This window comes from Cephus cinctus, unplaced genomic scaffold (genome assembly GCF_000341935.2).
Source record: "Cephus cinctus unplaced genomic scaffold, Ccin1 Ccin1_scaffold0494, whole genome shotgun sequence".
NCBI lineage: Eukaryota > Metazoa > Arthropoda > Insecta > Hymenoptera > Cephidae > Cephus > Cephus cinctus.
Window position 1 is genome coordinate 1,166,296 of NW_014333166.1, and position 15,029 is coordinate 1,181,324.

The window sequence follows — 15,029 nt, forward strand, 5'->3', positions numbered from 1 at the left end:
CCAAGTAGTACTCGATAAGGAATCATCTAAAGTTTTATTAATTATTAAATCACCATTAAATCGTAATTAAATACGGGAAGCAGTAGTAACATAAAAAAGTAGCGAAAACGTTATAGGAAATATTGAAAATATAATTAAAATGATGGGCCAGTGCTAGATCATATAATAGGAAAACATGTAGTGACTTATGTACTTGGCCTCAATAATATGATATCAATACTTTTTGTTAGAGGAATTCACAGCAATCCTGTACTTGGCGTAGTTTTTTACACGTAAGTGTTTTTTGGGGGATTCACCTCAGTTACGTGAACTCGATATCTCAACACAACGTTTAGTCTTTACGAGTACTTCCGAGGAAAACGATGATTTCATCAATATTCCCAATGATAATCAGAAACGAATTCTAATTATGGAGAATGTTACTCAACAGACGCATGTCTGCATTGTCTCACAGCAATATATTTTTATTATTCAAAACAGTATGTTGGATCTGTATTGAAAAAAAAATTCATTTTCAAATTAAGAACTTTGGACGTACAATAATTAAACTATTGTCAATCATACATGATTGTATGATGATCAACTTTTTTTTCAATTCAGCAGCTTGATCAGTGATATGCATTATTTATGACAGCCAATCAGGTCGCTTTGATATAACGATTAAATGATACCACGATAAGATCCAATACTTGAAGAAACTGTTGTTTCTATGTATAATCAGATAAAAAGTGGAACGCGTTATTGGAATACCTATACATCTTCCTTGCATGATAATAAATAATAAAAACGATAATTTAACTATATTGAATATTAAATATCAGTCATCACATCGCTAGATACAAAAAGTTATAATATGTTAAAGCACAGTATGATCGATAGACGTCAATACCAATTTTCCATTCGAGGTGTAAGATAATCAAGATTAAATATGATTTAATTATTACTGAAAATATTCAATATTTAAATTTTACATAATAAGTCAACTTCCATTACACGTATACACATACTCGACGTATAAAAATGAATCATTTGAAAATTCGATATCCTCATTACCTTATGATAAAATATAATGATTTTCAGCTCGAATCTTAATGTTATATTTTCACGCATTAAATTTTTAACTAAAATTCTCAAAATTGTTTACTCCTTATTTGCCTCAAGCTTTCCTATTATCACCATCACCGAACCACCTTAACTGATTGCGGTCGTAATACTTTTTGATACGAGTATCCTGCCAGAAATATACCGGATGTCAACGGCACAGATTTCATATCTATTCCAAATAAAATTTGACGGACGTTACGAAAACTCAACAAAGCTATACAGTCCAAGTCATACATATATAAGTCTTTACACTATAGATAAAAATTGGTTTAGCGCATACAAAGTACATTATGCCCTATAGAGTGACCTGAAATCAAGAAATCAAGTAGAGCAAATGTTTGTGATAAATAAAAAATATGAAAAATCAACGTGCAAAGTTCTACGAGATAAGATAAGTGAATTCTTGCAACTTAAAAAAATTTTACAATCGACGTAAAAACGTATATTCCTCAAGAAATTATCTAAGTATTTTAAAAGTTAAGTTTAACTTATCGAATGGATAATTCGTTGTCTTTGACGCAATATTTTTACATGGGTATACTCGTTAACGAAAAATTAACATTTCATTTATATCGTTTATTAACCTTACGAACTCGTAGAATTATTTTATACCAGGAGTGTTTCGCAGTAACGACGCCAGTGGGGTTCAAAGGGTTAATTAATACTGGACGTTAAATAATTAAAGACGTCTCTGCCATTTGACAGTTTCGAAATAAGGAATTCAGTAAGTACGTTACCACGTGTAACGTGTAATTATTAACCTCAAAATAAATTATGACATGGATCAACAATAGATATATACTCTAAACCAACAACCAGCTAAATACATACATTCTTAGAGGAAATTATCGATATTTCCCATACACGTGACACACTTAAACAAGATACCTCGAATGGTATCTGCATTTTTTCAGTAAACTCAGTTCCTCGGAATAATCAATAAATATTTCAATTAATCTATACGTTTGCCGAAGTGAAGAGAAATAAATCTATGTCAGTTCATTTTTTTTTCCGTTATCCATCAAACAGCTCCGCTATCCTGCTTTGTCAAATAAAGGTAATGTATTGTGAAAAAAAGGTAATATACATTTATTATTTAATATTTAATAGCTATAACCATGCCGGCAAATATTGATCCTGAAGATCCTATAGAAATAATATATGAACTACCTTCGCGTGGCTCCTGCATGTCTGCGTTTCAATGATATTTCATCGTTCAGTATCTTCCGATCGCTCTATTTTAGCTTTAATATTTAGTATCAAACAAGCAAACCCCCACTTTCAGTATACAGTCTGCAAGATTTTGCAGCTCATAAAAAATAATAATAAAATATTCCATATAGTGCTAGAGAGAGACAGAAGACAGAGAGAGAGAGAGAGAGAGAGAGAGAGGGGGGAGAGAGAGAGGGAGGGAGAGAGAGAGAGAGACATTGATTGATTGCAATTTATTTTTAAAACTCTTACAGAACCCTACATCTATATTCGATTGGAAAATATGATCTTGCTTCGTATACTCCTACGTCTAGCTACTATGGTGCAGGAAGAGAGGTAAAAAAATGTTATTAGATCATAGAGCAAGCTCCTTAACAACCATAGATCATTTACACGAACGAAGACAAGCTTCGATTCTCTCCTCCCATAACAGATTATAATAAGAATGCCTCCGGAAGTAACGAAATAGTAGGAGCCGTACTGACTGGCAGCGGCAGTAGGGAGAACCACAGATCAGAAAAAATCTTTGGTACGTTACGGTACTGATAGGAGGAAGATGAAGCACATTTGTCGAATATTAATTTTTGATGTCTCGCAACATCAGGGTTCGATCGTTGCAGCTCGTAAAATATTCTTGAAGACTTAGGAACAGTGTTTTATATGAGGAATTCTAACAGAGACCGTCAAGGATCGCAATGCTGAATTCATTCCATAGCGGGACCGGACACGTGCGCATGGCACGGGAGTGGCATAACTAATCTAACACAGTTGTTCGGCGCTACACGCAAATTAATTGAGAGAAAGAGAAATAGAAAGAGAGAGAGAGAGAGAGAGAGAGAGAGAGAGAGAGAGAGAGAGAAAGAGAGAGAGAGAGAGAGAGAGAGACAACGGTGACCGGAAAAAGTGAGGAATGCCAGCAACTGCAAGAGGGAGGCACTGAGTGAAAAAGATTAAATTCCGCGACTTGAAAATTTAATTTAGATTCAATGCGTCGCCCGGACAGAATGACAGCTGTCAGTTTTGAAGGAGACGATTGGCAACTGGACCAAGAAAGTTCCAAGTTTCGACGAAGCGACTGAAATTTCAATTTTTATTATCATTATTATTCAGGATAAACTTATTGCCTGAAGTTAACCTGCCCATTTAATCTCTACGAAGACGAGGGTTGTGCAGGAGACGTGAAAAAAAATTCAGCAACTCTAACGGACATTATCGTCACTTATGCTATCAGGTCTTGATTAGAATACAGTGCCTCATTTCATTTTCTATTGTCATAGCAATTTTTATTTTACGTTTTGTGTATATGCCGAAAGTTACGGCGAATCGAGCATATTTAAACTGCTATGGTATTCGATATAGATAAGCCTAACCGAGTCGAGCATTTCGTGGGCAACTCTATATGGTGTTCAAAAATAAAGTGTTGTATTTTTTAATGCAAAAAGGATGGCAAATTACCTGCGCTCCTTCGAGCTAGAGAGTCTTTGAAAAAGCAAGGTTTTTAGTGCGAACAATGACCTTGTGTAAAATGAAGTAGCGCGTGGATCGGGAAAGAAAAAGTAAAATACAGGGTTAGTCAATAGAAACGCACCAGCAGAAGTTGGTCGCAAGTGGCCGACACGGCAGTGTGGCCTCTTCAGAAAATGACATATGACTGTGACGGATTTAAGATAAGCGAAAACTGACAGTTCGCATAGCAATAAGGTTTTTGAAATATTTCAATAGTTTGGTTACTGAAATAATTAATTAATATTGTAATGACAAAATGTAATGTCAGTTAAGATTTATTTTCACAACAGATTTTTTTCCTGGACTTTTTTGCTATAAAAACATTTCAATTAATCGATTTTTAAATTAATTGCAGCATTGTATTCCAGAATTGCAGTTGTGATAATTACTTGGAAATATCAAAATTGTGAATATTTTAAACTTTACATTGTTTTAATTGCAATCTGTTGTGAAAATAAATCTTAACCGATATTACATTTTGTCATTACAATATTATTTAATTGTTTCAGTAACCTAACTATTGAAATATTTCAATAACCTTATTGCTATGCGAACTGTTAGTTTGCGCTTATGGGAATCGGTCGCAGTCACATGTCATTTTTTGAAGAGGCCACACTGCCGTGTCGGTCACTTGCGGCCAACTTCTGCTGGTGCGTTTCTACTGACTAACCCTGTATAGTAAGAAAAGGGAGACATCATTATCAGCCGTTGCCAAGGCTTTAAATATAATCAAAAACCAGAGGGCCTCGAATATCTACACGTGCGACACGTACAATAAATATTAAATCTAAAATGGCAAGATGACGTCACCGGCGACATCAGCTATATTTAAACTGTATACAAGAAAAAGATTATATAACCCTATCTAAAAAAAATTAGCATATACCGAACTGTCATAAATGGTCTAAAAAAAAAATCGATTAATAAAATGATATCGAGTAGCACACCCGTTGCGTAATAACATAGTAGGAGGAAACATTTTTCTCTCTTATCATCCGTAATTATCTTAAACCTCAACTGTAATAATAATTGCATCGTGTAAACTGTCATTGTAACGAAACACCAAAGTGCGCGTCTTATCTGCCGAGTATTTCGACGATGTTTTCGATGATCCGATTGAAGCTTTAAGACCATAGCGCGTCGCTGGCAGAATGAACGGTGACGTCACGTGGAAATAAAAAATGATAATTCAGCCATCAATTTTTAACGGAATCCCGAAAGCCTTCGGGTCGATGAATTTTTCGACATTCACTCGCGTCCCTGTTACACGATGTAATGTGATTATCCACGATTCCTTTCCGCCGTAGTAAATATAGCGACTCGGGTGAAACACGCGAAACGAACGCGTTAACTTTTCAGTTCTTCGTACCGATTACGTCACTATTCAAACTTTGACACACTTCCTAAAAAAACCTGACTACAGTCTAACGCGTAACCCGATAGCCGATGTACGTTTTACTTCTCTTTTTGTCCAATCTCGCAACACCATTGGACATAGCCAAGCGCAACTGTCAGAAATGGAATTGGGTTTAAAAAGCACGAGGGAAGGATGGACAAATTATCCCAGGTAATCGATAACAGGAGCCTCACCTTTTATGTGTAAACCTAGTGGTAACACGTAACCCTAAAAAAGTGGCGTGTAATTTAGAAAAAAAAAAAAATAATAATAATGAAGAATCGAGAATATTTTACTTTTGGGAGTTTCGTGTGGCACGGTACGTTTAGTGAGCAACAAATACGTGTAATTAAAATTACAAAGCTACAGTCACATTTCCCTTAATCGTTAAAAATGGATTTGGCCTGGTTTGTCTGATATAAACTGATCTGGTTCGATCAGTAATAACTTGCAAGTCAAACGTCGATTGACAATAGATATCGATAGCTTTCGTATATAAAATAATCATCGAATTTTAATTTCTGATAAGCTCGCTGTTCCTTGAAACCAAACGTGTTATCGCATTGTAACAAACTCAGTTGGGCAGAACCCCGACTGGCAACGCACGCGTCCATCTTTATAACGAAAACCCAGTGATACATCGGCATCACGCACGACCAGTCGCAAAGCCAATAGCAGTGTTAGACTCATAAAACGAACGGAACTAGTTACCCATAAATATAGTTAAGCATTAATATAATTAGCGAATAATTCGTGGCAGTGTTAATTTTTAAAAAATTCGACAAGCATATAACCTTAACAAATATATATTTTATGTACACGAAGAATATCGATTGGAATTGAAACAATATTTTTCTCTTACTTCACCTCTAGCGATACACTCATCGCCAAAGATAAGAATAATGGTGAATTGTATGTTAAATAATAGCATGAGAGTGAAAGTGATCTTAATTGTGAAACGAAACGTTCCGATCAGCTCCTTTTAAAAATTTTACCAGTGGATCATTCGGGTCTGAGGAAAATCGTGAATCCGATCGCGAATAATTATTTATTGATAAATGTTCGATTAGAGCAACGTCAAAAATAATATCTAAGTGGATCGTGCACCGTAGGTGACGTCACAATTAAAAATTTTCATTCAATCCAATCAATTGATCTGATCGAACTGGATAAATTTTGCCAAACCGGAAATGAGTGATCATGAAGGCAATAAAAGGGAACACAGTCTTCTCTGCTTGACCGCTATTTACGTGATCCACGTGGTACTCTTCCACGTGTTTCTACCCCCGAAACTGTCAGTCACGAAAATCACCCTCACGTCAAAGTTCGACGAGCTATCCACGATCTGGAGAACTCACTCGGCTAGAGATAACGAAACGAGACATTCAACGTTTCTAATGGCTAACATAACGTCGGGCATAAGAAACAATAATAGTGAAATTTTGAAAAAATCTTTTAATAACGAATCACCAAAATTAATGGAGGCCATCGCAGGACAATTTCCACAGCAGGTATCGTTATCGAAGCCATGATACTTAAGAATTCACGTTATTAACAGCAATTTCGAAGAATGTGTATTCACATGCGTGACCTTCGTACATTATCATTATTATTATCATACGGTTATCATACGGTTTATCATTGTTATCGATCCGATCAAATCAATAAAAACGTCGTTTACCAACTTCTTCGCTTTTACGAGCAGACGGCTCATTTGTGCTAATGTTCAAAAAAATATCAACCCTTAAGAGCCCTAAAGCATACACGTAATTATAAATATATAAGGTAGAAGAGGGCATTTAAGGAAATAAAAAGTTCCTGTGTCGACCTCTGTATTAGTTGGCCGTTATTATTATTATTATAAACTTTATCAGACTCTTCAATGTCGATAACTGACTTTATCATTTATAATCAATGAGTCATCCAGCAGCCACCCAAAGCGTGAATCACACATGAAACAGACCGAGTACAAATTTATCCCAACTCCATTCTATGCCGTAAAATGAATAGTAGTATTTTTTTTTTTTAATATATAAACCCACGAAAAAAACGTAGCGTATGCAACATAATGTGCTTTAGAAGATTTCGTTTCATAATCGTAATCTATCCGACGATCGATAAGCATCTAAAAAGACCTACTTACCTACTGATACAGATTGACCAATGGCAAAACGCTACGCTACACTCGCCCCTAGTTCCTCGTGGTAAAATCGATTTGATACAGTCAATTCGTTGTAATGTCAACTGGTGCAAACTATAGTTAAGCAGAACGTGTTATTATATCTTACTATCTCGCATGTTCAGACAGCAGACACATTTGTCTACAAACACGTGGTATCAGATACTCAATAGTCGTCATGTTTGTCATTCTCGACTGGGTGAATATACAAATTTACAATACTATTTCTTTATTTCTCATAGGTTTCCATTCAAGACCTCAGAGGGAAACACATGTGCTCCGGCAATATTATTCACAAGGATTGGATTCTCACTGCCGCCCACTGTATGTACTCGTAAGTGTGCTCTGTAAGTGAACAGTAAGATTAGCCATTTAAGAGCCTATCGTCGTCTCCGTTATCGATAAGAATTTACTACTACAATTGGACAGGTCCGAGAAATCGTTATTATTGAAAAATATCAACGTTCATGCCGGTGACGTTCGATTAGGCGAGTTTTCCGAATTCTCACAGAGGAACGAAGTAATTAAAATATACGTCCATAAGTATTACGACAATGAGTCGATGGAGAATGACGTTGCTTTGCTGCAGGTATTAATTTATTATATTTACATACGATATTATCCTTCGTTGCAGATATTAATAATAGCGTATTATTTATATTGCTACGTCATGTTATTTGTAGCTCAAATCATCACTTTCATTGGATGATTTGATAGTGTCTGCTGTACGTGTCCGAAACTCTGACGTACCAACTTCTACGGAATGTAGCATCGCTGGTTGGAATGTTGGCAGTCCTGTAAGTATAACGTTACCTTAATCTTGTTACATGAGGGATAACATAATTCTTTTTTTGTCTAATGAGATCGAAACAATGATTTATTTGCCTTTGACAGAATAACCAAAACAACGACGCTCTTCTATACGAGAGCGTCGCCATCATGCAGCGTGACGTGTGCGGAGCTATTTATTATAAGCAATCTAGAAATTCCAAAAGCATGATGTGTGCTAAACATGTTGATGATAATAGAAATACGTGTCTGGTAATTATCCATTCTGTATATAGATTAATTAAATATTTTTGTGACACATCGATTGTGCGTTATCGTTAATCCTACTGCAGGCTGATTCTGGAGCTGGTTTAATTTGTGGGAATGGTCTGACTGGTATTTTAATAAGGAAAAACTGCACGTCCATTCCGATTCCTTCTCTTTATATGGATATACGTCTTTACGTCGATTGGATCAAAGAAATAACGAATTTAACAACGTCGTACGATGGCAAAAGCTTTCGTGCGTCTATGACGTCCACCTCAGCGACATCATCTGTCAACAGTAGGAACTTCAGCCCTACTGCTTTAGGAATATTTCTTGGCTGTCTGGCATTTTTATTAACATTTACAGATCACGACAGAACGAAGGCTTAACGTTGGATATAATGTGGTAATAGGAATTTTAAATCTTTTATATTTTTATCATGTGCAAACTTCATTGCTGTATGCTATTCAATGTACTCATGCGATTGCATTAATTATTGAGCTTAGAATAATTTCTTCATACTTCTCATGTTAGAGCCAATATCTATATTATTATTATTAGTATTATTATTACTGATATGGTATACTCTTCCTAATTTTATTGTAACATTGTAACATTTCACATTGTTTTCATTATCAACAGCTAAGATTTTGCGTTATAGGCTTCATTGTTATAATATTTATGACGTATACTGAAAACATTTCTCGCAGTGTACGTTTTATCATTTGTGTATATATCTGTATACATATATCTTACGAAACTGTGATTGCAATGATAATTAAATACGTATGAAACAAGTTACATGTATAGTTTTACAATACGTTAATAAGCACGGAACGCGTAAGTACAATGTCACAAGTAAGATTAACGTTTAATAAAATAATTTCTTCAGGATGTATTACACGTTTTTAATGTCCAATATATTATAACAACAATTCATTGAAATCAGCTTGCAAAATTCTCTTTCGTATTATAAGCTGGTGCAACTTTATGCAGTGTATGATGTACTTCGGCCAATTAACGTTCGCATCATCGGAATCCGCCAATCAAGAAAGAGCTTACTTATTACAGCTGAATAAAAATGCATTACTGCGTTACGTATTTTTGTACACTCAGCATTAGTGATGACTGCAGAAATGAGTAGGAAGATGCTTAACGGCCAATGGCTTTAGGCGATACCAAAATCATGGCGCTAAATCGTAGGGGTGTATTATATTGCAGTGATATATTTTAATATATCTCTAATGGCATTGTTATTACTAAACTTTCGCAAACCATACTTTGTACATTGTATTATTATTGTATTGTAATTTATTGCATTTATTGTATCATTACTGTACTTTGTATATTGTATTATTATTGCGTTTGTTCAATAAATTATCTTTAAACACTTATACGTTGATACGTTGATATTCTTTTGCCCTATGCGAATATCCCAGAGTACGAATGAGTTCTGTCTCTTTCTTACACTCCTGTGTCCTAACCATAGAGTTAATACAGATAGAGCAGACAAGCCATAGGCTGCTCTGCAAGTGGAAGTGTCCGTTCGCTCGTAATGAGAAAGAAAGAGATAGCTGAACCCCTTTAGATATCCGTCTTTGCACCCTGATTTGCATCTATCTCTCTCTTCGCCGCTGCCGCGTTGAGAGCTGGCTTGTCTGCTCTATCTGTATTAACTCTATGGTCCTAACAGCATCCTTCTCCTCTCTTATGCGTCGAAACTCCAGTGGGTCAATGTTTATTAAAGTATTTACATTAGTTCGAATTTTCGCCGATAAGTCTAAAGGGGTTCAGCTATCTCTTTCTTTCTCATTACGAGCGAACGGACACTTCCACTTGCAGAGCAGCCTATGGCTTGTCTGCTCTATCTGTATTAACTCTATGGTCCTAACAGCATCCTTCTCCTCTCTTATGCGTCGAAACTCCAGTGGGTCAATGTTTATTAAAGTATTTACATTAGTTCGAATTTTCGCCGATAAGAGGGCAGCACCTTCTGGATAGATGTAGCGGACGCGGACACAAGTCGTTTATATTTTATCTAATCATGAGGAATATATTGCACTCAGGTAAGTTTCACACACGTAAGCTTGATTTCTTTTGTTTCAGGTACAGAGGTATACTATCTACTGTGGACGCCATGGAACGCTCTGGAAGACTACTGACTACCCTACGCTTGCCGTAGCGCTGCGGTCGACTTCCTGCCAGCGACGGCCGGTAGGTATGGCAGTGCTTGCCCTAGTATGGTCGGTAAGTACCGTCTGCTGTTCGCTCTCTACACAGGATAAGTGGCGCCATCTCTGAGAGAACGAGTGAACTTTTGCATAGAATCCTCTCTACCCACACAAGTGCCCAAGGGTCAACGACATGTTGGAGCGTTTTTAGCAATGCGAACAAATTATACTAAATACGCGAGAGCTAGAGACCTGGTTAGATTCACTATACGAAAGACCATGGCTGTAGATACCCTAAGGGGGCTCAAGGCCCCCGTCGGGAGACCCATAAGGTCCTGTTGCGGCCACAACTTGGGCCCGACCCACTGAGCAAGCTCAGCGGATGAGGCGGATGGGCAATCCCCGACACCATGGTCTTTACGTCTAGCTGCACTAACAGGGTGACTACTCTTATAGGACTACTTGAATTAATATGCTCGACCCGACCAAAGGAATAGGAAAAGTAAGACAAATACAATGAAAAGTGAGAGGGAACAAGGCGAAACGAGAAGAACGAAATGAAGATAGAAGTAAAGACGTGAAGAAGTGAGGAAGTAGAAAAGTAAGGAATAGAGTTATAAAAATGGAGAAGAAATGAAGAAAGAGATAAATAAGAAAGTGAAGAATAAAAGATAAGGAACTAAGGAATTAAAGAAGAAATAAGTATAGAAGAAGAAGAAGGTTGGAAATGGATATAGAAATAAAGAAGTGAGAATAAGATAATAAGAAAGAAATGATAAAAGTGAAAATAGGAAAGAAAAGAATATAGAAATGAAGTGAAGAAGTAGAAATGTAAGGAATAGAGTTATGAAAGTGGAGAAGAAATAAGGAAGTAAAGAAGAAATAAATATAAAAATAGAAGAAGGTTGGAAATGTATATGGGGGGTAGTTCCAAGAGACCAGTATAGGAGACCGGCTCGAGGAAGAATGAGCGCTCCGAGTCCGGGCACTGCCTCGAGCGCTCCCTCCACTCTCCGCCTTCACCCACTCGCTGAGTCCTGTGCGACGAATTTGCGCGCACACAATTTTGGGCAACTTCCAGTACTTCTAAATATGCTTGGCATGAATTTCTGATCTCTGAGTGTTAATATTTTACTTTATAGATTTAATTAATTATTTTAATGTTACAAACACTTAATTTCTTAATATTTCAATTTGAATGTAATTTGTTTTCGATATTCGACAATTTCAATTCAAATTTTATCTACTCCGTATATTCTGCGAGATTTTTATTTAGCCTCAATTTTATATTTTGAATAAATTTTGAAAGTAAATCAAGATCCAATAATATTTAATAAAAATTAAAGTGCTACGCGGGTGTCAAGTTGACACTTTCTTAAAAATGTCTTAAAAATATTTCGACAACAGGTTTTTCAATAATTCTTGAAGTTCTATAATTCCCGGTCTCGTTCTAAGAGATGGTTTGGGAACCAGCGGTTGATCACGAAGAACCTCTGCCCGCCAAGCTATGCGTTCGTGTTACGTTTAGCTCGGCTACGACGGGATTTGCATTGTCGACGGAGGCGATGATCACAAAATCCTACTTCCAGACTTGCCGCTACCATTTAGCGGCATGATTTTGGTATCGCCTAAAACCGGAGCATTGTGCATCTTCCTTCTCATCTCTGCCGCTGATCTCTGCGTTGATTATCTCCGTGTTAAGCTCTGGTGCATCTCCGTACTCACCTCTGCCTAAAATCGTAACGTTGAACATCTCCCTATTCATCTCTGTCAAGAGTGAGGGACACAGCGGAGGGTCTATAATCCACTGTGAGATAACGTTTTCTGTAGAAATGAGCAAACAGCAGAAACCGTGATTTAACGAAACGATATTGAGAACGAGTACAAACCTTCTGTGATATGATCGAATTTTTACAAGCGTCGCGTAATTCGTGGCATAATTTGCACAGCTGATCGCACGACATCGGTCTCAGGGAATTCTCTTCCTACGTATCTGGAATAGATTAGCAGACGTACGATGGCTGGATTTGTGCTCAGAGTCAAGACAAAATCGGGTCAGAAGGTTGTGAACGGATTGACTCTACAAGACAAAATATCGGAATTAAAGGCCAAGCTCTCTGAACTTACGGGAATATCTAGCAAGTCTCTTCACGTTCTCGCTGGATTTCCACCTAAGGCTGTTGATCTTTCTAAAGAAGCTGCTACTTTGGAAGAGAGTGGTATATTGTCTGGTGATACTTTGATTGTGGAGGAGAAACTAACTGTTTGTAATGGAGAGGAGAAACCTGAAGAGATACCTCGGTCTCATATCGTTAACTCTGAAAACATTGTTGAAAGTCCTGGTGTATTGATGAAGAAAATTGTGCCTGCTGATAATTCTTGCCTATTTACCAGTATCGGTTATGTCCTTAACGGTAAGATATTATGTCTGTGGATCCATTTTCCACCATTAGGATAACTGGATTAATTGAAGTAATTTAGGGAAAGTGGATCTTACCTGTGCAAGCTTTATGAGGGAGATTATAGCCAATACAGTTGCTGCGGATCAAGAAGAATATTCAGAAGCAATTTTGGGCAGACCTAACCTAGAATACTGCAATTGGATCCAAAAACCTGAATCTTGGGGAGGGGCTATTGAACTCTCTATCCTTTCTAGATTCTTTGGCATAGAAATTGTTGTGGTGGATAGTATCAATGCTATTATAAATAGGTTTGGAGAAGATCAGCAGTATGCTCACAGGGTCTTCCTAATTTTTGATGGCATTCATTATGATCCCTTGTACCTGGAACCTCTTGATGTAAGTCACCAGCTTTTTGATTCTTACCTTCAATCATTTTCATAGTTGACGCACCAAAAAACACTAATTTTTTTTATAGCGTGGCAGTATTCAAACATTATTCCCAGCTAATAATGAGAGATTACTAGAGGAAGCCACACAATTGGCAAAAGAAGCGAAATCTAGTCGTCAATATACAGATGTGCAAAAATTCACACTCAAGTGTATGGTCTGCAATGTCATGCTCAGTGGACAAGTCGCTGCACAGCAACATGCAAAAGATACTGGACATACAAGTTTTGGAGAGGTAGCTGCCTAGCGTCATAACCTTGTCAGTTCACAACATAGAACACGTTCTACTATTAGACTGTTGTCTGATATCCCAATAATCAAATGTTCCTAGCATGAGGTTCGAAAGTTTCTTCAACTAGCGACATTAATATTGAGAATAAAATATAAACCCGTAACTTTCCACGATAATAATAAAAATAAATTAGACCATTAAAGAGTAGTGACTGTACAGCTCGCCATGAATGTGATTCTGATTTTGATTTCGATTAAGCCGATTACACATCTGCGGTCTTTGGACGTAATTGTCAAATAGAATTATTTATAATTGGCAATGACATTAAGAATCTGTTCCACTCTACATTCAATTATGTCTGATGGAAATAAAAAGTAGTTTGCAATATAACGATAATAGGATTTCTTAGAAAGCTGGTTGCGCATTCAATTAAATATTTCAGTGTAGACCTACACATATTTTTTTGCAACCACAATATTAATCGCGTATTCAGGGGAGGGGGAACGTGAAGATTTTACTTAAAATCATAAAATTCTGTAACTAGTATCAGCCAACTGTGATATTCGATTCGATAATTCTACCAAATGTTCCTCTGTAAGGTAACAGACTATGGGCTATCTTGGTACGATTACTGGGCATATTTTCAGTATAAAATTTACACGTTCCACGTTTCCTATAATCAGGTAAATCGAAAAATTATACGTGAACGTTCAATAACCCCCATAATGGATTAGGCATCTATATTGAGTGTTCTTTTTAATGGTAAATAAACAATTTTTATTCGCGCACCTGCTATTCTTGAGGAGTACATAGATAGACTGTAAGCGCTAATTTGCGCAAGATTTATCAAGATTAGAATTGAGAGGTGGATGGTTTAAGAAATTGGAATAATTGTCCCTCTTATTCTAATTGGTAAATTAATTTTTTTCTTATCAATTCGCTTCTAACGATCGGTAAAATTTTTATAGTAGCTCAATTAATGCGAAAGACGTTTTTTATTTAAATCATAATTTTTCGCTCAAAAAATTTTAATGGAACATACATTTACAACACAGATATTTACGTGAAATAATACGCAAAAAAGAGTTCATAAGACTTTTGCCTACAACTTCTAAAATTCAATTAATCAATTTAGGCGATTTTACGCGTTTCAATGATTTTTTGTCAATCACAATGTGGAAACGTGAAATGAGATATTTACGCATTGCACATTAACGCCGATTTTAATAGTTCTTGCATTTTAAACAATTTGTTTGTAATCTGCGATGTGAATTAATAAAGACTGAGGCAAGATCACGGTTTGCATTACACATTTTACTAGTACCGTCACGAGTTACTCTGCTTT

The 15,029-nt window shown here is 36.4% G+C and overlaps 2 protein-coding genes across 3 annotated transcripts; both read left to right on the forward strand.

Annotated features, from left to right (window-relative positions):
• Nucleotides 1-5,169: 5,169 nt before the first annotated feature.
• Nucleotides 5,170-9,330, forward strand: LOC107268187 (cationic trypsin). Of its 2 annotated transcripts, none has more exons than XM_015740706.2 (6): nucleotides 5,170-5,389; nucleotides 7,640-7,731; nucleotides 7,827-7,986; nucleotides 8,081-8,194; nucleotides 8,292-8,438; nucleotides 8,519-8,876. In XM_015740706.2, the coding sequence occupies exons 1-6, from the start codon at nucleotides 5,372-5,374 to the stop codon at nucleotides 8,819-8,821; spliced, it is 834 nt and encodes a 277-aa protein (XP_015596192.1). In that variant the 5' UTR covers nucleotides 5,170-5,371; the 3' UTR covers nucleotides 8,822-8,876. The 2 variants fall into 2 exon arrangements, with proteins under 2 accessions (XP_015596192.1, XP_015596191.1); XM_015740705.2 differs by lacking the exon at nucleotides 5,170-5,389 and adding an exon at nucleotides 5,781-6,729 and having other exon boundaries at nucleotides 8,519-9,330.
• Nucleotides 9,331-12,218: 2,888 nt separating this feature from the next.
• LOC107268192 (ubiquitin thioesterase OTU1) lies at nucleotides 12,219-14,980 on the forward strand. Its single transcript, XM_015740718.2, has 3 exons — nucleotides 12,219-13,017; nucleotides 13,085-13,401; nucleotides 13,481-14,980. The coding sequence occupies exons 1-3, from the start codon at nucleotides 12,621-12,623 to the stop codon at nucleotides 13,697-13,699; spliced, it is 933 nt and encodes a 310-aa protein (XP_015596204.1). The 5' UTR covers nucleotides 12,219-12,620; the 3' UTR covers nucleotides 13,700-14,980.
• Nucleotides 14,981-15,029: the final 49 nt, after the last annotated feature.

What these genes read in the sequence shown, in the direction of transcription:
- LOC107268187 (XM_015740705.2), top strand. Translation starts at nt 6,409, where the DNA reads ATGAGTGATCATGAAGGCAATAAAAGGGAACACAGTCTTCTCTGCTTG. An exon ending in CAGGACAATTTCCACAGCAG is followed by an intron (nt 6,730 to 7,639) that starts GTATCGTTATCG and finishes TATTTCTCATAG; the next exon opens with GTTTCCATTCAAGACCTCAG. An exon ending in GTTGGAATGTTGGCAGTCCT is followed by an intron (nt 8,195 to 8,291) that starts GTAAGTATAACG and finishes TGCCTTTGACAG; the next exon opens with AATAACCAAAACAACGACGC.
- LOC107268192 (XM_015740718.2), top strand. Translation starts at nt 12,621, where the DNA reads ATGGCTGGATTTGTGCTCAGAGTCAAGACAAAATCGGGTCAGAAGGTT. An exon ending in TATCGGTTATGTCCTTAACG is followed by an intron (nt 13,018 to 13,084) that starts GTAAGATATTAT and finishes GAAGTAATTTAG; the next exon opens with GGAAAGTGGATCTTACCTGT. An exon ending in TGTACCTGGAACCTCTTGAT is followed by an intron (nt 13,402 to 13,480) that starts GTAAGTCACCAG and finishes TTTTTTTTATAG; the next exon opens with CGTGGCAGTATTCAAACATT.